A 23,138-nucleotide genomic window follows, 5' to 3' on the forward strand; every position below is an offset into this window, starting at 1 on the left:
TCACCTGGGAGGGACGCGAGTGGCAAGGTTTAAATAAAGAACATTAATATTAACTGGGTTCAAACTGAAAAAAGGGAAATTCAGGTTAGATGTACAGAAATCCTTCCCTGTGGGGGGTGAGGCCCTGGCACAGGTGCCCAGAGCAGCTGGGGCATCCCTGGCAGTGCCCAGGGCCAGGCTGGGCAGGGCTTGGAGCACCCCGGGCAGTGGGAGGTGTCCCTGCCTTCCTGATCCTGAGACAATTTCCTGTGCTTTTTAACCTGAAAAGCATTTTGTGTTTATTTAACCACTGCTGCCTGAAGGGATTTCTCTAAGCATTTAATAGTCATTATTTTTAAGGAGTTGTTTAAGTCATGTATATTCATTTATGTTATATCAAAACACAATATCCACTTCCCTCTGAAATTACACTGTGCTGAGCACTGGAATTCCTGTCTTGTAGTGCTTGGTTGAGGGATTACTCAGTTATAATTTCTAAACTTGAAAGAAAGTATAATTTTTAACAATTTAATTTCCATCTAACGTAATTTCAATTTACCTTAATGGGTATTTTTCTAATAATTATTAATTAAAGAAATTTACCAACTTTCTTCGACTGAATTTATGCAGGCTGCACCATAATCAACATATGGGGCATTTAGTTATAAGATTAGGGATGCAGAAGGTAATTTCAATTAAGAGAAAAGATAAAAATTAGCAGCTAGGAAGGCAACATCTGTGTTCTTCTGCAGGAAAGGGAGCACATCCACTGGCATGAAGATTCCCATCTCACTGAGAACGAGCCAGGTCTGGAGCCATCACCAGTGTGGCAGGGAAATAGGGAAATCACTGTCTTTTCCAAAAAAGAATTGGTGATATCACTTGAAACTGGCAGGCTCGAGGTGGAAGGAGGTGCTGCCTCAGCAGCTGCAGCCCTGGGGGAGGCTGAGCCAGAGGATGCTGTGCATTGTAAAAGTTCATGTGGGTTTGGAAAGGAAAGGGGCATCTTTGCAAGGGAAAAATCTATTCAGTGATAGTAAAATTCCCTTTTTTTTAAAATTTCTCTTTTTCCCTCCAAGTCCCTGCACCGTGGGCTGCTGCTGGCTGGCCAAGGGTGTCTGTGCTTGCTTTCCCTGGCCTGGCCCTGCTCCTCTGCCACCATCCCCTGGGGATCTCTGGGCTCCCAGCAGGGCACTCACAGCAGCAAAACCCTGGAGAAAGGCAAAGGGAACAGTCCCTATTCCTTCCTCTGCCCAGCATGGCCTTCTCTCCATTTATTCTGGGCCTTCTCTCCATTTATTCTGGGCCTTATCTCCATTTATTCTGGGCCTTATCTTCATTTATTCTGAGGTGCTGGGATGAGCTGGGGCTGGGACCTGCCAGCTCCACAGAGTTTCTCATTTTCACTGTCTCCAGAGGGAAGGAGCAGCTCAGCAGTCAGGAGATTCTGCTCCATGTGGGATTTTTCCTGCTCTCCCTGCCCTCTGCCTGGCTGGGTACTGGTTATTTATATTTATATATTCATATATAAATATATTTATATATAAATATATTTATATATTTATATATTTATATATAGTTTATATATTTCTATGTTTCTATATAATTTATATAATTATATATTTAAATAAATATATTATTTTATATATCTATTTATACATATATTTGTAGTTACATATGAATTATGTAGTTATATATGAATTCCATAGATTTCTATATCTATTTCTATTTCTATGTCTATTTCTATTTCTATTTCTATTTCTATTTCTATTTCTATTTCTATTTCTACTTCTACTTCTATTTCTACTTCTACTTCTATTTCTATTTCTATTTCTATTTCTATTTCTATTTCTCTTTCTATTTCTTTGTATAGTTATAGTTATAGTTGAAATAACATTTATATTTATATTTATATTTATATTTATATTTATATTTATATTTATATTTATATTTATATTATTTCTAGTGTGCAGGTCACTGGCCTGCAGTGGCCGTTTGGCTGCAGCCTCAGGTGCTGTCCCTGACTGTGTCCCTGAGCTTGCAGCCATCTGAGGAAGTGCTGAGGCAGGATGTGAATGCTCCTGAGGCCAGGCTCCAGTCCCCAGCAGCACCGGGGCGGTGCAGGCATGGCTGGGCTCATGGAAATCCCTGGCAGGAAATCCCTGCTGCCTCTGAATCTGTGGGTTTGGTTGTGGATTGCTTTCCCAGAGAGCTCTGTGTTCTCTTGCATCCCAGTTTGTCAGAGCTAGAGTTTCCCAAGGTGCTGAGTTCCCTCTCCTGAATTACCAGTGTTAAATTTCCATTTCTTCTGCCGCTCCCTGCGCCCCTTGACTTTATTCTATGCACCACCTTTATTTCTGTTTCCCCACGTGATTATAAATATTCCATGGGCATTATCTCTCTAGGTGCTTTTTTCTGATTCTTTGCCCTGGCTAATGTTTGCTTTCCCTTCCAGTTTAATACTGTACATTTAATATTAGACACTTTTACAGTAGAAAAGAAAAAGCCGTGCTAAAATATATTACTGATTTAACACCAGTCCTGGTTTATTTTTCCCCAGAAATGGAACTGGTCTTTAAATACTGAGTTTATAAACTGAGGTTGACTATCCAGTTTATTAAAGGTCTTCTACTTAAATAATTACATACTAAATATCCTTACAGCTCATGTTTTCTTATCATCTCAATTTCTTTTTCCCTTTACAGTCTTCAGAAGCATCTTTATTTCAAATAAGTAACAAGCAAGTGTCCATTTTTTCTATTGCAAACAAAAGCTAGAAGGAAGAGGCACTTTCCCAGCCAGTGCCTGTTTTGTGAGACAGTTTAGAGAGATCTATATTTCAAATAAAATAGAACGGGATCATGGTCTGGATCTCACCTGTGACCTGCACCTGCAAACAAGAGAAAATCACTGCTGAAAGGAGCTCGAAATAGGTCACACTCATTCCTCAGCAAGGAGTTCTGCTCAGTACCAACCAAAACACAGCAGTGAGTTATTCCCCTGATTTCTTGATGCACAGTTTGTAGCTGGAGCTTTGCTTTGCTCCTGCCTGCTCGGCGGGATTTGACCACGTTACTGTAATTTGAAATTATTTGCCAAGTGACTTTCCCAGATTGCTTTAGTCTGCGGATTTGTGGGTCAATGAGATGCTCAGAGTTTTCTCACTGTGTGGAATCACAGAATGGTTTGGGTTAAAGATGATTTTGTCCAACCCCTGCCATGGGCAGGGACACCTTCCACTACCCCAGGTTGCTCCAAGCCCCATCCAACCTGACCTTGAGTCCTACAGCATGGCATCAAGATTTTAAAAACATATAAAAATATAAAAACCATGATGAGTTAAAGAGAAAAATGCTATGGGAATGTGTGATTTGTAATGTATGCAGATAAATTTACTTTGGCAAAGCTGCCCTAAATTTTTAATTCATGAGTTTGTTAAAATAGAGAAAGGTAATTATCCTTTTAATTATAACAAAACAGTTTCCTGATTGCCATGGCAATAGTTAAATGTATTTCCTATAAATTTATTATGGTGATTGCAACGACTGTTAGCTTTAAATTATTTTTTCCTTTTCTTTTTAATTATGATGCACATAATTTCCCACCACCCAAGGTTAAAAGTGAAGGTACAGGAAGGGAGGACCCACCTCAGTAACATTCCCAGGGTAACTTGAGCTGCTCAACAACAGGAATTCCAAGAGAAAATCCAGGATAGCTCAGCTTTCCTGCAGTGTTTAGTGTTCAGCCAGGATGATGTTAATGACATTGATTTCAGAGAAATTTGCTCTGAATTGGAGTGTTTATTTTATTGGACTGGAGCAGTTGAAATCCAGTCCAGGAACCCACTGAACATTGCCATGTGAGCAGGGTCTCAGAGGGTGTAGCTGGACAGGGACTTAATAGAAAGTATATAAAAATAGAAATAGATCAAAATTATAACAGAAATGTATAAAATAGAAATATATAAGTATATAAAAATACAAAATTATGCACATATTCAGAAATGAGAGAAGCACAGGGCCTTCTGTGCTTGCCCTGTTTGATGCACACCTCCTGCTTTTGTGGGCAGCCAGGGATGGGAGAGGCTCCATGAGCAGAGCCCAGGAATGGTTCTGAAGAGATTCTTTATGCCTTTACCTTCATCAGAGCAAACCCACTTCGTTAAACACCCAGGGAATGCAAAAGCAAGGGGGGAAAGTGGCTTTCTTGATGAGATAAACACAGTAGCAGTTAGTCATTACACGTAAAATAATAGCACATGCCTCGTGTTCCAGGGGCTCAGGCTGCAGGATGTGTCACCACTGCCATGTTCCTCTCATTTCCTGGGTATTCATCTGAAAGGTACTGATTCAGCCTCTAATTGGCTTGTTAGACACTTAAAAAAAAAAAAAAAAGCCCCCAAAATCTGCAACAAAACCCTTCAAACTTGTGCACTGAGAGCGGTGCCGTGCTTTGTGTGCTCCAATTTGAATTTGAATCAGAAGAATTCGATGGGAGCTTGAATTTGCAGTGCTCTGAGGGGGAGATGAATAGGTGAGTGAAGGGAGAAAGAAGAGTAAATAAAAAGCTCTAAGTAAAATAAAAGGCTTGTAATAAACCTCAGTTTTGTGCACCTCTCTGGCAGCAGAACCATCTGTCCTTTTGCTTCAGACAGCTTCCCTTTTATTCACACGCTCCTCTCAGTTTTAAATCAAAATTGAAAAAAAGAGAAGAGTTTTGAGGGACACCTCATTATCTGTATTTTGTTTATGGAAACAACTCCCAGAGCAACTTGATGTTTAGTTTATTGCCTGATGTCTGTGCAGGGCTGGGTGGGAAGGAAAACCTTTTGGATACCTTTTGAGTTTGCTGTTTTAATTAGAGTATTATCATTTCTTGGCTGCTTGCAGATCTCCAAAGCAGCATTGTGGCCTGCTGGGTTATTCACTGGACCTTTGCATGATTGATCTTCTTGCAGCTTTTTCCTGTCGTGATTCTTTCCTTTAGGAAGCAGATTTGTGATCCTTTCATTCCTGGGAGCAGATTTCCAGTTGGGCTTTGGGTGCTTGGTAAACAATGGAATGAGATAATAATGAAATGGAGGGGAGGAACACATGGGCCTGTTATCCATGATCATTTCACTAGGAATGAGGATGAGAAAGTGAGATGCTGAAGAGAGCCAAAATCAGATCACAGAATGATGGAGCAGCCTGGGTTGGAAGGGACCCCAAAGATCACCCAGCTCCAAAGCCCAGCTGGGGCAGGGGCACCTTCCACTTGGCCAGGTTGCTCTGAGGGATGTTCCCACTTTCTCCCAGTGCTCATTGGAATCCTTAGCAAAGTAGTTAATCAACTGATCTCATTCCCAATTATAACCTGCAGAGGCATTCACATAATTAGCTGTGCTGTTGTAATCCCCTGGAAAACAAAATATGGGCATGGAGCAGGGAATGACAAATTTGTATTTTAATATGCAACAACCTTAATTGTGTATCTAATGTATCTTTTTTAGATTTTTTCTTAATTTTTCTTAATCTTTAAAGGATCTCCCTGGGGACCACCAGGTGAGGGCAGGCCCAGGGAGTCTCCAGGTTAGCTGGGAACAAGAGTGGAGGGCTTGCCTGCAGTGACACCAGTCTGGGGAGGGCTGTGTACACAGCTTTTTATTTCCCTTCTGTTTGATCCAGTTGCTTGGAGTTTTCCCTGTTTAATGTTACATATTCGAGGTTCATTGTGATGAAATCTGCCTTTATTTGAGCTACAAAGGCTTCTGGTCTTCTTTAGGGAGCTCATTATGAAGAAGAATCTCAGGCAGCAGATGTCAAAGCTCTGGCTGACCCAGGAGCTTATTATACCTGGTTTTAAAAAGAGTAAAAAGAGTAAAAAAGGTCACAGCACGAGCTCTCCCTCCTTGTTTTGCAGGGGTTGCACAGGTACTGGAATTCCCTCCCAGCACAGACAATGATCCTGTCTCTTTGGGCGTTTGCAGCCTGAGCCCTTTGCCCATGGTGGCTTTCTGTGCCCTCTCCAGGGGTTGCCTTCCAGTGGGAAGAGCTGAACAGAGCTCCTGGAGGAGCCTCGCAGAAAACCCTTCAGTCAATAAATCCTGAGCAAACATCAACACCTAATTTCCCCTCTGGGGGTGGAATGTGAGAACGAGAGCGATGAAAGCTGAGAAACAAATGACTTTCATTCTTGCAGCTGCATTATTTGCAGGGTGTGTGGGTTTCTGCACTCTGCTGCAGGTTATCTGGGAATCTCAAGCTGGATGGTTGAGGAGCATGCAGGAGGATGCCAGCTCTGCACAGCCACTGCTGTGCTGCAGTCTCAGGCTCTGGAAATTCCCATCACCCTTTTTTATCCAGCAGGAAGTGCTGGATGCTCAGCCGGGTTTGCTTCAGAGAGGGTTTGGTACTCAAGTGTTTTCTATCCCCTTCGACAATCAGGCTGCCCTCTGGATTATTTTCTCCCCTCTTAATCTACATTCAATAGGCAACTTCAAGTTCCTCTGTCCTGGTATTTAGCAAAGATAAATGATTTTGGAAACGGAATTCTCCCAGTTCAGAATAAAATTAGAAACACGTGATAGAAGATTAATAAAAGCCCCAGACTGCTGGGTGGATATTCCCATTACTGTGTGCAAGCCAGACAACATCCTCCCCCACCAGTTTCCTGGTTTGATAAATGCCTTGAGCTGATGTAAAAATGTGTAGGTTATTTTTAACCGTGGTAGCAGAGCCATCTGTATTGTATCTGATGAAGTTCTGTGATAGAGCAAATTGATTTATTCTATCTCCTTACAAGTTATACTAAGCTTTATGTTATAAATAAGTTGGTTTGAAGTACATGATGTCATTGAGCTTGAAAGTCTCTAGATAAATTTGTACTTAAAGGGTTTGTGCCTTCTGTATGAATTTAAATTGGTGCAGATTGTTAAATCTCTTTTCTCTCTCTGACTTGTGGACTGGAAACTCTCTGGGGTCATGACTGTCTCTGTAGCCGTGTTTGTATGAAATACACAGGGGCCCAAAACAAGGCTGCTGCTCTTATACATTACAGAGATAAAAATAAGAGCAATCAAAAAAGCCAGAGCCGTGCATTGCATGGCAGGATTTCCAGGAGCACTGCAAGGGGCTGGGTGCCCAAATCCTACCCTTTGTCGGGATAAAATAGAGGGAATTAATGAGGAGCTCATTTCACTTGAAGCAGGAGCAGTCCTGGCTGTAGCAGGATGAGCCTCATGCCGTGGCCAGGGTGAACTGAGGAGGATTTGAGATTTGTGATTTAGTTCCAGGAGCTGAGCAGGGACAGACCCTGCCCTTCTTGCCTCTGCCTTGCTCTGAGGGCACTGGGGCTTCTGGGAGAGTCCATGGAAAGGTGCCTGAGCTGTGAGAGGGGGAATTAATCAGATCCTGGGCACAATACACTAAATCCTGTCTTAGTTATCTGCTTACAGAACCAGCAAAAATAAGGCAGAACTTCAGAAAGAGAAGGACTGAAATCCCTGGCCCTGTGTTTAAGGGTAGCTTTGGAGAGACCAATATTGAAAATGAGATGATGCCTGATGAGAGCCATGTACAGTGCAGATTTTGGTGTAATTAACAAGAAAATGAGCAATGCTTTAATTGAGATCTGAAGATTAAAAGTTAAAAGCTCAGTATCCTCTAGTCCTTACTGTCAGATAGGAATTTACGCGGCATATGTGTAACAAGCCATTGCATTTTAAAAATGGAACCATAAAAAAGTTGCTGTAATTTAAAAGCAGCCAATTTACCGGGAGTACAGTTTGCAGCTCTGTCACTTGCTAATCAGTCTGTTAAACATAATAGCCATTCTTGTCTGCAGGCAGTTAATCATGTTGTGAATGCACTTATCAGCACATATTAGAAATACAATACAAGACTTTCCAGCAGAGGAATGCATGCAATTACTGCAATCAGGATACATTTAGCTAGGCTCTTACGTTTTTTCTTTCCATCCCTTTTTCCTCTCTTTTTTTAAATAGTCCAGCAGTGACAGATTTCCCTCTTAGAAAAATATAAAGGACACACTTGGAAGTGTTGTTAAACTCCACAGAGGTGCTCGAATCCGTGGGAGAGGCTGCTGGCTGCTGAACCTTCCCTGGACCCGCAGTGCTGGAAGCTGCTGCCTTTCAGGGTTGTGGTGATGCTTTTCAAGGCCTTTGAGCATCTCCCCTGATGGGCTGGGAACGTGGCTGCGGTGGCATTCATTAGGTGGTGGGGAGCTGAAGTTGCTGCATTTGAGTGAGACTAGAGGAGCTCAGCATATGGATGAACTCTCTTTTTAATTTTTTTTTTCATTATTTTCTGTGCTTCTCTACATCTAAATCGATAGAGATGAGGGATCTCAAAGTTTTTGAAAGGCAATATTGAAAAAGCATGAAAGCTAATTGCTTCCAGCATGACTACCCAGCAGCCAGGGGTGTAAATACAGCTGTCCAAAGAATGCCAGGCCTCCACAAAACCTAAGGATTTCAGCTCAACAATTTTCCAGGGCTGAGCATATTCTTATATGGGGAGGAAGGGAGTTGGGAGGGGGCGGGAGAAGGGAAGAGATGATGAAATCCTGAAGAGACTCAGAAAAGAGGAATAGAAGGAGAATGATTTTGTACATTCTGCTTCGCATTAACCCATGATGCTGGGGATATTTTATGTAGTTTAGCATGAATTGCAGCACTTACAGGAGCCTGCCTTCTTCTTCTAGAAACCCTTTCATCTGTCTCTTTGTGCTTTGTGACAGCTGGTATTTTTGCTCGGGTGAAATTTTTGATAGTAGCAAGGAAAATGAAAAAGCAAAACCCTGCCAGACTGTGACTGTTAGAGTGGGTGAAAAGGGAGTCAATGGAGCACCACGTCCACCACAGCAGGATTGCTGTCACTGGTGATTTTGGGTCATTGCTCAGACTCCCTGAGAGCAGGAGGGATGGGAATGTCCCTCGTGGGATGTCCTGGGTGTGACTGCTCCCCACGTCTGCTCAGCTTGGACACTCAGCCCACCCCACCTCAGGTTGTTCAAGGTTTCATTGCTGGGGAAACTCCTTCAAATGAAGTTTTGGGGTCATGTTTTGGCTTTTACCATAGAGTGGGTGGGACAGGCTGGGTGGAACACCACTTCTCCCCCTTCCTTTCTAATTATTCCTTTTCAGAGGCTGAGTGAATTAACCTCACTTATTCCTCGCTTGTGCCTGCACTCATTGGCTCAGGCTGTGACCTTGGCTTTGAGCAGTGTCCCAGCAGCTCCCCTTGAGCTGTCATTGTGGTGGGGAATTGTTGTCTTGTGAGTGTGCCAAGGCTGTGGCTGCCCTTTGGAAAGGTGACCATGGGGGTGCCTGTGGTGCTGACCTTACTTTTGTGCCATTAAAAATAATTGTAGAATGGTTTTTAAAAGGAGAAATATTAAATCCACCCCTCTGTGGTTTGTTATTTGGAGTTATCTTTGCACGTCTAGGAAAATTTGGATTCATTTTTAGGACAACAATGATCTTTTAATGGGGTGACTTACACGGGAACTCTGCTTATCTCTTGCTTTCAGTTCTGGTGTGAGGATCAGGACTTTAAGCTCAACTAGCAAAGGGTGGAGGTTCAGAGACTTACTGCAGATGGCTCTTTCTGTTCATACACTGAATGCAGACCCTGAGCCACCCTCTGTTTGCTCAGCTGGATAAATTAATCTTGTTTATTAATTAAAACATGGGAAACTGATGTTTCTGTGCCAGTTTCACTTTCATGTTTTTACTGTCTGTTCAGTGGCTACCAACAGCGAGAGGAAGAGCTTAACTCTTTTGTAAAACGTAATTATCAGCCTTTAAAATAAAACAATTTTGTGCACACCGTGTGCCCCTCAGGGGAGTGGGGAGGGAGGAGGTCCCGTTTGTGTTGATGTTAGTGGGCTGCCCTGCTCCCTGCCCTCGCTGCTTTGAGGACCTTGCCATGGCCATTTATTTCTTAGCCACAGGACACCGTGCACCTTCCCTCTCTTAGACAGAGTACACTGGATTCAAGGAGAGCCAAGTTTAGTTCATGAGGTGCTTGAACTTGTTTGGAGCTGAAGAGAATGTAGGAGGAATCAAATAATTCTTGCCATGCCCTTATTTTGATTTTTTCTTTAATTATTTAATGCAGGGGGCACGACAGCAGCTTCTACAGCAGACCTGTGGGTTCTGTGCAGCCTTAGCAAGCTGTAGAGAGAGAAATATGGACTGGTTTTTGATTTCCCCTTGTCTCAGGCATTCTGTTATTTAGTCATTTACACAGTCTGGCCATCGAGCAAAGGATTAAATTCCAAGTTTTTTAATTTTTTCCATGAAGTGTTGAATGAGACTTTTTGCACACTCAGGGGAGAGCCCCGTTTGTCTGTTCCTGCATCCTGCAGCTGCTCAGGTGTGCTCGTGGCACAGGCTGCAGCTTGGGTCCCTCTGCTCCCATTCAGAAATTCCCTGCCTGGGGAATTCACATCTCCAGATCCCCTCGGGCTGATCTTTCTCCCCAAGGAGATTCAGCTGTCAGCCTCGATTGTAATGCTGAAATCAAAACAGCAGCTGGACTGCAAGGAGCTTCTCCTGGTTCTAGGGGGCATGTTCTTTTCTCAGGGGATTGGTGCATACAGAAAGGTCTGATCACCTGATGCTAATATCACATTAAAAGGGTAAAGTGTTTAAAATGGCAAGGAATCTTGCTGGAGGTGTGGGCTGAGCTGTTTGGGTGCCTCCAGGACTTCCCCCGGGATTGATCTCTGCCTGGGAAGGTGAGGAATTGTGAGAAGTGGTGAGTACCAAACTCCAGGGCTTCACATGGGTGTGCATGTCCAGGGGCTGCCATGCAGAATCACTCCTCCGGAGGCTCACAGTGCATCTGGAAGAGGCACAGAGAAATTCAGCTCTTGCCTGCCTCCCTTTCATGGCTGACTGGGGGAGGGCAAGGCTCTGGGTGAAGCTGTGCTGAGCTGCTGCCTGCTGTGGAGGAGCTGGGGTGGACAGCAAGCTCAGGTGTGTGCCTGCGTGGTGGCAGTGTGGACAGCCCAGTGTCACCAGGGATTCCCAGGAATCTTTCCTATCTCATGGAGCCTCTGGATGCCCCTGTCCCTCCCCTGAGGTGAAATGTTTTCAGCTTGGCTGAAGTTCCCCATGCCTTGGGTCATCCAGGCTCCCTGAACTGCACCCTGGTTCTTGGAAAGACCTTTGGAGAGGCTGCAGAGATCTTTCCATGAGAGTTCCTGCACTGCAAAGAGCTTCTTCTGCCACTGAATTTATCTTTAATTTTCAGTCACTGCTAATTTAAACATCCATCTCTGCTTTTTGATGTATTTCAGCTGCTTCCACAGCAATGTTGGAAATAGACCGTGTGATTATGGCATGTAAAAATGTAAGGATTTCTCAACAGCAGAAGAAAAATTATAAGCACCATTTGGGCTGTTGATATTTATTAACTGGATAGGTTTCAGCATAAGTCTTTCATCATAAAATCATTCTTATTTTTGAAACAACAAAAGCTCCCTCTATATTTGCCTGGCCCCAGTTTCTCACTGGATGTGTTTGTTGTTTCCCAACAAGACTTCCTCCTGACAGAGAATCTTTATTTTAAGAAATACACAACACAGCAATAAAGAAGTTCTAAATAGTAGTCAGAGAAATGTTCCAGTGCAATCAAAATGCTTTTTTAAGCCCCAAAAGATTGCATGCTGTTCCAGAAGGAGAGAGTAATGACAAAGGTACAAAGGGGCTCCCAGTGCCCAGCAACGTTTCAGTGGAGCTCACCAATTACCCCACCCCGAGCTCAGTCCTAAAAGTTGTTTTGTTAAAGGTTGACTTAAAGACTATCTGAGGACTCTTTTACCAGAAGCATTTCTGTGCACTGTCACAAGGGTGCAGGAAAATAAAAATAATTGAAGCAATTGTCTCAGTTGTCTCCAGGGTTGTCATGATGATGTTGATAAAATCAAATAAAGTGGAAGTTATTGCACATTGTTAGTGAGCAGCACAGTTGTGAATTGGCAGTGGAGAAGCTGAAGAGCTTAAAAGGTTTGCTCATTATCTAGATTTATTGTTTTCAGTTGTGGGAAAATGTTGGCTAAGCAAAATAACATCATAATACCTGCTCTTGGTGGTGTGTTTTGAACAAAAATACTTTCTTGTTGTTTTTTTGGCTTTTACTGGATTATTAAAACATGCTGTGTCAATCCATACATTCTTAATGGATTTAGCAGCTTGGGTTTATCCTCTGTAGCCATTTTCTCTGCCTGTACCTCTGTGAAGAGCATGAATTTTTATGGCAGTGAAAGAAAACCGAGATCAGGCAGCAAAAAATGTTTGGGAAAATACGAACGAGTTCTCTGTTAGACAGCAGCTTTGTGTCCTTCCAGCCTCATCAGAGCTATTCACGCTGGGAGAGGAGGGCTTGGGCTTCGACATCCTTTATCCAGTGAAGCTGTGGGTAGCCCCAGTGCCTCCCCTCAGAGAGGTGGCTGGGGGAACACAGCCAGGGGCTGGAGGTGCCCCAGGCAGAAAGGCAGCCCTCAGGAGGGCAGAAGGGCTTAATATGCAAATCTTCATCGTTCAGAAACTGCGTGCTGCCCTTGGGAGGTGTTTGCTTCATTTCCTTCATCTCAGGCTGCTCAGATCTTAATTTCCTCAGGGGGAGAAGGTCAGGATCTTTAGTCTGGATCTGTTCCTTGAGAGGTCCTGGCCATCTGCTGCTTCACTTGGCTTCAGCAGGCAGTGAGGGTCTCGAGCGCTTGCAAAAGCCTCCTCTTGTAAGTGTTTGCTCTTCAGTAAACCTTACTCACAGAATTAATCCTCCTGGGATCAAAGGAGCGAGACCTTTTCCACTCAAGTGTTTTATAAACTAATGTACCTCGGTAATGTGAGGTCACTGAATTCTTGTTGAATTTGGTTACAATTTGTCAGAGTAAGAATTGCCCATTATCAACCGAAAAGACTCTCAAGCAACATGATACCTCACATGTATTATTTTCCAATTTTTCCAAGACCTCACGTCTGCTCCAGTTTTGAGGGTGTTGTTTACACTGCCGTGGGCCTCATAAACAAATTGCCATTTACTGAAAGCTTTCTTTTATGAGTGAATGGAACTTGTGATTTCCTGTAATAGCCAAGTGCAGCAGTAGAAGCTCTGACTTTTATCGGCTCAATTGTTGCTGACCCGTGAGAGGGAGCCAGCAGAGCCCTGGTGTGGCACTGCCGAGTGCCCAGAAATGCCAGCCTGCATCTCATTCTCTGCCCAAACACACAGGGCGGGCCCTTCAGCGTGGCTAGCACTGCTAATCTTTCTCAGCAGTGACTAATTTTGTTTATTCAAGGTAAATACGAACCAGTTGTGCTGTTGCTGCTGCATTAATATCAGTCGGAGTATCATTCCATTAATTCAATAATTCATGTTGGGCTCACACAAATTCAATTCCTTGTTATTTCAGTGCCAGGTGATTGCGTGGTGCTGCTTACAACCTCTCACATCAGAGCTGTGCTCATGACATAACTCACAGAGATCTGTCATTTTGACAAAATAAACTGCAGCTCCTTCACGTGGATGTGTCTTTGGGGAAAGCTCTGGGGCTCAGCAGCACTTTCCTGTCCTGGTAACTCCTTTATTCTGGAGCTGCTTGGAGCTGAACTGGCTTTCTGTGGAATGGGTTCACCATTCTGTGCTCAAACTGCAGGCTGGGATCCCAACCCCAGCTCCCAGCTGGGTGTGGGATGGGGGCTGGCTGTGACAGAGCTTGGCTGGGACCTGCTGTGGATGCATCAGACAGGTATGAGGGCAGACAACAGCAGATTGGGCAGAAATCCCAAGGATTTGGGCGTTCTTCCAGCCCCCAGCAGAGGCAGGATTGGGAAGGTATTCAAATAGGATCATAAATCACCATTTGAAGAAGAGGACCTACTTACAGGAGTTTGTGAGAGGAAATAAATCCAAAAAGACCCATGGGGTTTTTTTTTTTTCTCCTCTCACCAGAGAGAAAAATGTGTAATGAATGTCTCATGTCTGAAACACTGGGCTGGATTCATCAAAGGGAGTTAGTAATTACCAAATTGAGAGAATCATGAAGCGCTTTTCTAAATTTGAAAGGCTCATCAAGAATAGATCAGGAGCAGGCAAAATTAATAGTTATGAACTCATTTCCATAGAAATGGACTTATTAGCAAGCATGCCAGCTGCCTAAAATTATAAGGTCTTTTCCTTGTGCTTGCAGGAAATAATCTTTTTTTATAAAAGTAATTTTGACTTTTTATTTTTTATTGCTTCTCTAAACTAGAGTTTGGCAAAATCCTAAACCAGGAAAAAACTTCACTGGACAATAGAAATATTTAACTAAAAAGAGAGAAAAGATTTGCAAGGGAGAAGTGATTTATAGTCCTTGTATTCCATCAGACTCTCCCCGAGAGTGCAAACTTATTTAAGAGAAAAATGAAATAAGTCTCCAGGAAAAGCTGAAAAATCTTGATAGGATAAAGTTTGGTTTAACGGGATTTAATGGCTGATAACAGCAGGAGTTACAGTCCTTGTCTTCTCTGCTTGTGGATTTTGCCACTGGTGGCATTTTGTCTTCAGCAGCAGCTGCAGGTGGGCAGTGGCCACCAAGAGCAAGGTTCTGCCCCAGGTACACAGCAGAGCAAAAGCTGAAGGTTTGCCCTGGCAGGGGGAACACCTGCTTTGAAAAAGCCTTGCAGTGGTGCACTGCACAGCCAGGAGAGAAACTGGAATTGAAATGCAGGTGTTGGAGTGGGAATTTGTCAGCTAATGGAGCTGACATAAGTAAATGCTGGCATTTGAGGTCTTGATTATGGTTTAATTTATCTCTGGTTTTACTTTAGCAACCTCCATCAATTTCAGTAGGAAAAGGCAGTGGTCTCCCACATGGAATTACAGAGGATGGTTAATAAATGGAGAGAATTATGAATGTAATACCAGCCTTTCTACCAGGAAACCTCTGTAGGATAAGAGATGCAGCAGCCAGTAGGTGAGCACTAGTGTGAACATGAGAGAAATTCACTTTTCAGGTTTTATCATGAGGTTGTTACAGCTGTAACCTGGGAAGAAGCTTAGAACAAAGAGGGTGAATTCATCCATGGGGTACTCGTGTCCCAGATACCACAGCGCCTGGCATTGCTCCAAGGCTCAATCTCTGAAGAGGACAAAGGAAGACCATAATTTTAGAGAAAATTCATTCACCTGCTGGGGAATGTGAGCGCAGAGAGCTGAATCCTGGCTTGCCAAAGCTGTGCACTCAGGGGAGGCTCTGCAGGTGAAAGATGGTTCAAGGCCACCTCTTGCAGCAGAAGCCCAAGAGAGAAGTGGAACCTTCTTTAATCAGTATTCATGTGCTATGCTACAAAACGGGCTGCTGAGACAAAGCAGAAAACCTCTGACAAACATTTGGAGCTGTTTTTTCAAGTGGTGCTAAGGATTCTCTTTGGAACCAGGATTGAGACCTGGGAAGGAGGACAGCTTTGTTTTGATTCACCTGTTCATGTAGTTTTGTCTTTATTCACCTGTTCATGTAGTTTTGTCTTTATTCACCTGTTAATGCAGCTTTGTTTTAATTCAGCTAATGCAGTTTTGTTTTGATTCACCTGTTAATGCAGTTTTGTTTTTATTCACCTGTTAATGCAGCTTTGTTTGAATTCACCTGTTCATGCAGTTTTGTTTTTATTCACCTGTTCATGCAGTTTTGTTTTTATTCACCTGTTCATGTCGCTGCACCTGAGGAAGGTTTATGTATAAGATACAAACTCCCTGTTGTGGTTTCTTTCTGGATGTGTAAAAGGAAAACCAGGAAAGGAATAATTGTAGGTGGTGTGGGCTGAACTCAAAGAAGTGCCAGTCAGTGGGACCCATGGAATGGACTTGTCACTGCAGACTAACCTGACCTAGTAATTAGTTGGTGTCTCTGTGCCCAAACACTCCACTGGTGGTTTTGTTCTCAGTTTGAAACCACCCCTGGGTGGTTTTGTGAGTGGTCTGAACAGGCTGAAGTGAAATTGCAGCCCTAAACACACCTTGACAGGCCCAGTATCTAAATCCACAGTTAGTGGAAAGCTCACATCTGAATTTTAGTTCTGTGTTGAGAGCATATTAATTGTGTGCAGTTTAGATAAAATAAACTGCTGGAGGTGATACACAAAAAACAGTGAAGTTCAGTTTATGTTTTTAACAGAAATGGTTTAATTACATCCCTAGTATTATGTAATAAAATTTAGCTTAAAAGGTTTTTGCTGGTTGTCTGCTTGGCCACACAAAAGATGCCTTAATAGCTTCTAGTTTTGCCTGGAGGTGGATATTATCTTCTGTCAGCATGGAAAATATTTCTCCTCCAGGCATTGAAGCATATGTTTAGGTTGTTTGTTGTCAGAAAGAAAACACGAAAATCAATAATTCCTGCTCAGATGTTTTTCCTCCTTTACAATTCTCCTTCAGAAACATATGGCAAACCCAGATTCTGCCTCTGTGCAGTTGGGCAGAGGAAAAGGATGTTTTAAGTCTCTGTTGTCTGCAGCAGCTACAACTTCTGTGAGCACAGCTCCTGGAATGGCTGCTCTGGGGAGGGACACACAGACAGTGAATGTACCATTGGCCTGACATGCAGCAAATTCAGATTTTACCCCAAACCTTGAGCAGAATTGATAACATGAGGTGTTCCTCCAGCAGAAGAAGCAGCTGGCTCTGCAGCCAGAGCCTTTCCTCCCCTCTCCATGCTTGTGACCTCCAGCAGGTCTCCACAGGCAGGGTCTGTCTGGGAGTCTGGAACTTGTATTCTTTGTAAATATTTGTGTGTAAGCTTTGCATGGTTTGTAAAACAACTCGGTTCGTGGGGAAGTTTGGATGAGCAAGGTCTGTTTTCCAAACAGATCCCTGCTGTGGCTGCACTGAGTGCTGCTGCTTAAAGCTTGGTGTCTGTTTGCTTCTCTCTAACACAAAAACAAGATCTGTTTTTCTAACCTGAGGATTAATTATTAATATTTACAGAGCTTTGGACCTGAGGAAAGTGATAAGAGTTGTTGAGAATGGAAGCAGAAGTAATTCTTAAATTCATTTCTGAATGCTGTGCATTTACATCCTTTCCTTTACTTTTAAACTTTTATTTCCAGATGAGAAATATACGATTGCCATATAATTACAAGTCTGCACCACTGACGAGGAGAATGTTGTCATGAATTCAAAATAGGGATAATCTACCCCTCATTTATTGTCATGTATAATTTCTGCAAATCCATTTTTTCACTGAGATAAAGACCCGTTTGGGTTTGAAAGACTTTTTTTCCCTCCACAAGAGCTCATTTCTGGTAGAGCATGAGGAATGGCCAAGTATTCTGTTGTTTTGCAACGTCAAAATAATGTTGTATTAAATAATTTAGCAACTGCTTTTCCAAGGGTTTGTGGCTTATTCTGTAAGTTCATTGTGATTATGGAGAATGAATGCCTGAGTTTAATGGGAAAAATGCCTCCATTTCAGGAAACTAAAAGATGAAGTTTCACCTCACTTAGAAAGTTCTGCAGTTGCCCATGTGCAGCTTTATTTAGGTTTCTGTCAGTGTCTCAAATCTGCACCTTGAATTTAATGGCAGATCTTCTGCTGAGTAGGAAAGAGGAAGGAAAATCCCTTTTGCTATCAACACCCCAGTGATGCTGTGGGCAATTCTGCCTTGTTTTCCAGAGCAAACACCACCTCCTACGAGATCCTGCAGATGGATTTTGAGATCGACAACGCCAGCAGCCTGGCAGGGGCCCAGCAGATCACCTGGCAGGTGGAATACCCGCGGGACGACTCGGTCAGCCCGCTCGTGGTGTCCGAGATCTTCGTCAGCCGCACCATGTTCGTGGGCATCGTTCCTCTGGCCATGGTAAGGACCTGCTGCTGATCCCTGTTTTTATGGGGATCGTTCCTCTGGCCATGGTAAGGACCTGCTGCTGATCCCCGTTTTTATGGGGATTGTTCCTCTGGCCATGGTAAGGACCTGCTGCTGATCCCCGTTTTTATGGGAATTGTTCCCCTTGCCATGGTAAGAACATGCTGCTGTGTGGTGGGAATAGAGTATAAGGAATGTGTAAAAAGCAGCTTTACCCCCAAAGAGTTGCAGCCAGGCCAATTTTCCAAGATCAGAAACAGGCTGGACTCACAGGTGTAGCCAAGGAAGAACAGTCCTGTGAGACAGGGAGAACTGGCACCTAGAGGCAGTTTCTGTCTGGGTTTTGAGGAAGAAGGAGCAGTGTTGAGAAGAACTACCCATGAGAAATCACCAAGAAGGTATGGGACTCTTGCAATAAGATAGCAACACTTTTGCATTGGGAACACAACACTGCTGATCCCTATTTTTATGGGAATTGTCCCTCTGGCCGTGGTAAGGACCTGCTGCTGAACCCTTTTCTGAATGTTTCTGTGGGGATCCTTCCTCTTGCCATGGTAAGGACCTGCTGCTGATCCCTATTTTTATGGGGATTGTTCCTCTGGCCATGGTAAGGACCTGCTGCTGATCCCTTTTCTGAATTTTTTTGGGAATCATTCCTCTTGTTATGGTAAGAACCTGCCCCTGCTCCCTTCTCCTGAACATTTTTGTGGGAATTGTTCCTCCTGCCATGATAAGGACCTGTTCCTGCTCCCTTTTCTGAATGTTCTTATGGGAATTGTTCACTTTGCCATGGTAAGGACCTGCTGCTGATCCCTATTTTTATGGGAATTGTTCCTCTTCCCATGGTAACATCTGCTGCTGACCCCTTTTGCTGAATGTTTTTATGGGAATCGTTCCCCTTGCCATGGTAAGAACTTGCCCCTGCTCCCTTCTCCTGAATATTTTTATGGGAATTGTTCCTCTTGCCATGGTAAAATCCGCTGCTGACCCCTTTTGCTGAATGTTTTTATGGGAATTGTTGCCTTTGCCATGGTAAGAACCTGTCCCTGATCCCTTCTCCTGAATGTTTTCATGGGAATTGTTGACTTTGCCATGGTAAGGACCTGCTGCTGATCCCTTTTCTGAATGTTTTCATGGGAATTGTTGCCTTTGCCATGGTAAGAACCTGTCTCTGATCCCTTCTCCTGAATATTTTTGTGGGAATCGTTCCCCCTGCCATGGCAAGAACCTGCCCCTGCTCCCTTTTCTGAATGTTTCCGTGGATCCTCGTTAGTATTCCAGGAATGGGAGCCTTTTTATTAGAAGCTGCTTCCTATGCACCTGCTGCAAGTGATTTAAATGCAAAAAATCCATTTCAATAATATTTTATTTACCTGATGTGCCGTAACGGCTCCTTGGAAACCATTTGGGCCTTTTGTGAAAATCCTTTCCCGTTTGTGGGTTATTGGCCTGGTAGATGGCAATGGCTCCTCTGGAGCCCTTGTCCTCTCTGTATGGATGGCACTGCCAGGCCTGGGCTCTGGTGTCATTAGTGGGGACATTTTCCCTGAAATAAATTAGCATTGCATGTGGGGGAAACTTCATTGCTAAAGCAAACAAGCGGGCTGTTTGCTGCTCTGCTTTCCCCCAAAGAGCCCAACAGTCCAGTGAGCTGCAAAGCACCAGTTTAATCAAAGGCCTGGCTTGAGGTGCACAGAAAGGATAAAATTCCTCCTGAAGAGGGAGGTGTCCAGCAGTTTAAGGTATACGTGTGCAAAAAGCTTGAAGCTGGTGATTTATTTTAAAAATGCAAATATCTCCTGCTAAAATCAGAGGCATCTTTTCCAGGAGGAGCCTTTGAGCTGTGTTTGGGCCTGATGGACTTTTTAATACCAGAGCTTTACACAAAACCAAGGATTTCAGTGGGGAAATGTGGGTGTAAAAGCAGAGAAAAGCCAGAGAATCTGGATGTTGCAGCATTTCCCTCAGAAGCAGCCACTTTTTTACTTGCTTCCTCGTGAACATTTGCCCTTTGTCCTGTAGCTGCCAAAGTATTTTCTACTAAAAAGCTACAAGGGATTGGATGGGCCTGCTTGCACAGGGGAAACAAACAAATAAATAAATGCTAATTCCTAAAACTCCGTGCAAATTAACAAATGAGCTTTTCCTCCAGTAATCTGTTATTATTTAGTATTTCTGTAGTGTTTTATATTTTTGGAACTCTTTGTAGGCATTAATTAATCAGACCTGAATAAACTAAGCTTGATGAGAATAGAAAATTAAACGGAAATCAAGTCACTCTTATTTAGTTTTACCTGTTCCTGAATGACTTTTAAGTCCCTTTTTATGTTCTTAAAAGTGTTTTTAAAACACTTAATCTCACAAAGCTCTTGCTTATTCTCTCTGAAAACTATTTTGGTTAGAAAAGAGGTAGAATTTATACCTTTAAGAGCATGTGACAGCCGGGATGAGTGGCTTTGAAGACTGTAAATGCTGTTTTGTCACCTAAACTTGTTTTGTTTAGGCTTTAATTCAGCTAAAATAGCAGGGATGGGAGCGTTACTTAGAAGCTGGAGTATTTGACTCCTGAAGGTTCCTTTGAAGGGGAGTGGAAGGAAAATTTAGTTTTATCTCAATTTTTGTCATAACCTCTTGAGATAAAAGGTTGTTGAGAGATTTTAGCTGTAGAAATGGCTCTGAAAGCTGCTGAGGAGGGAAGTTTGGGATCCACGTGGGTTTCTGGCTGCCCCATCCTCCTGGGGGGCACGAAGGTGGCCCTGAGCTCCTCTGAGATCTGCTCAGTTTGACATTCCAGGATCCACTGCCCGGGGCAAACATCAGCCCTCTGCTCTTGTGGGTGATAAACCAGGGACACTGGACAGGGGCTGGGAGCACAAACCCTGTGAGGAACCTCTGAGGGAGCTGGGGGTGCTCAGCCTGCAGAAAAGGAGGCTCAGGGGTGCCCTCATCACTCTCCCAGCTCCTGAAAGGTGCCTGTGCTCAGCTGGGGCTGGGCTCTGTCTCCAGGCACTGACACAACCAGAGCACACAGCCTCGAGCTGGGCCAAGGGAAATTTAGGTTGGATATTAAGGAAATGTTTTTCACAGGAAGGGTGATAAAGTTCTGGAATGGCTGCCCGGGGAGTGGAGTCACCATCCCTGGGGGTGTTTAACAAGCCTGGATGTGGCACTGGGTGCCAGGGTTTGGCTGAGGTGTTGGGGCTGGGTTGAACTCGATCTTGAAGGGCTCTTCCAACCTGGTCATTCTGTGAAAACATCTCTGCTCATTGATTCTTCCAACACCTGGTGCCCAGATTAACACGTGGAACCCACATCCCCCAAAGTAATGGTGACCCATTCCCATCCAAGGCAGCAGAAGAACAGATCAGGGTGAGGAAAGCACAGCCAGAGCTCTTTTGGGTGCCTCTGTTTGTGTGCTGCTGAATCTCTGGGGAAAATCTGCTATTCTGCCTTCTGCTGTTCCCATTGCTGACTCTAAACACAGCAGGTGATTATTTAAAAATGTTTATGGCATTGACACAGGAAGGGAGTTGTGAATCTGCTTGATGTCTGATGCAGCAGAAGGTGTGTTTTAGCATCCAGAAGGTCCAGCAGAACATTCTAAAGTTGGATCTAAAGTAGACAGCTTGATTTATCTTAATATAAAAATGTGATATAATAATCCTGCAAAGTGGAAGTGCATGTCCTGCTAATTAGAGAAACTGATAGCACAGATAAATCTGCTCTGTCCAGTGATGATATAATTCTATAATTCTCAGTTATTGCTCTTGATCTAAGCAGACATCATCTGCAATTTCCATAGCTGTGGAAAGTTGCTGGTAGCAAGGTCGTCAGGGGAGTCTGGCACTCCTGGGATGCAGGAAACAAGCACTGCCCCAGCTTTCAGTCTGTCACTAACAAATGTGATTTGATTAATCTGTTACCTAACTAACAGTTGGCAAAAATATAAAGAAAAAGAGAAAAAAATTAAAATCCAGGTCTTTTAGAGAGTTTCTAGGCAACCAGGACTTAGTTAAAGCAAAGAGTCAGACACTGAAGAGATGCACCTGAACTGGTTTATGTAAGAAGGCTCCAGCTGGGGCTGAAGGCTTGAAGAACAATAGATTTAATAATAGTAAAATACCTGGCATTGTCTTCTTGTCTGGGGAAAGGATGCCTTGGTCTGTGGCTGGCAGCCCTGCTCTGTCAGATGTCCATGCTGCAAATCCCGTCTCGTGTACAATTGGAATTGGAAGTCCCAGACTGTCATCGTTCCAAAGCATTTTTCAAATGCAACAATCAATATTTGCCCAGGGCTCTGTGCCCCTCAGCCACCAACATTTCCCTGTTTCCTACAAGGATTTGAACTGTGTCTTCAGGAAGTTTGTGTCCTCCCCCAGAATGGGAGCTGTTGGTGGAGTGAGGGTTTCCTGAGGCTGGGAGTCTCTCACACACATGGCTCTGCTTGCTCTGCTGAGGTTTCCTCAAGTGGGAGCTTGGAGAATTGCATTTCTGCTTGCTGCCACACAAGAACACCCAGAAAAATTGTCCTTAAAGGTGCCCATTTCTGGGACTCAGGCTGAAATGGGATTGCTGAGTGCAACACTTGGCTGATTTGCTTGAGAAAAAAAACTTTAAAGAATTTATTTTTCCTACAGAAATCATGGTTGGCTAATGGGATTTATATTCCCACACCAGTTAAAGGAGCACGCTCAGTCCAAGGTGGAGGGTGACCCAGATTTAGAAAGAGGCTCACCTGCCCCTTAAACAAAACCAGAAAATGTCAGTCTTTACCAGCTTTCCTTGCTCTGGGGTTGGGTATAAAAACCAAACCCACTTCATTGTGAACCATAAAAAAATCCAGCATAGGATCAGTCATTTCCAGCAAACCCAGATGATTTATGTATCTTTCAGAAGTTGGTTAAATGCATTTATGTGCAAAATTGTCCCCTATGTGTTTATCCATTGCACTTAATGCATATTTCTTACTTGAAATCACTCTGACCTTTGGCTTTGCAGTTCCTTTTTAACCAAGTGCCTTTCTGTTGTGCTTTGCCTGCAAAGGAACCTGCCCAGAATGGGATTTTGTCCTTCCCAACAGTCATCATTTCATTAAAAAAAAAAAAAAATTAAATGTAAATTCAGTCTAGAGTGGATCTTCATCCCAGAAATATTAGGGATTATCGACATTGTTTTAAAATACAACTGGAATCTGTGGCTCCCAGATCACAGATTTCAGTGTGAATTTTAACGCTGATTAATAGCAACAGGATTGAAGCCTTGAGCTTTCCTAAAGTCCCACATTGCAAGGATTGATTTTATA

General features: G+C 43.4%; 1 protein-coding gene across 3 annotated transcripts in view; it reads left to right on the forward strand.

Annotated features, from left to right (window-relative positions):
• The window catches only part of TMEM132B (transmembrane protein 132B), a 221,908-nt gene that overhangs the window by 131,673 nt on the left and 67,097 nt on the right, over nucleotides 1-23,138 (forward strand). For 2 of the 3 annotated variants that reach the window (XM_038152280.1, XM_038152279.1), the window contains exon 4: nucleotides 17,644-17,830. In XM_038152280.1, coding sequence (XP_038008208.1) covers nucleotides 17,644-17,830 — 187 coding nt within the window. Of the gene's footprint in view, nucleotides 1-1,306; nucleotides 1,476-17,643; nucleotides 17,831-23,138 lie in introns of those variants that run through there. The other variant, XM_038152281.1, reaches the window with a different exon arrangement.

Source organism: Motacilla alba, chromosome 15 (assembly GCF_015832195.1).
Source record: "Motacilla alba alba isolate MOTALB_02 chromosome 15, Motacilla_alba_V1.0_pri, whole genome shotgun sequence".
NCBI classification, from domain to species: Eukaryota; Metazoa; Chordata; class Aves; order Passeriformes; family Motacillidae; genus Motacilla; species Motacilla alba.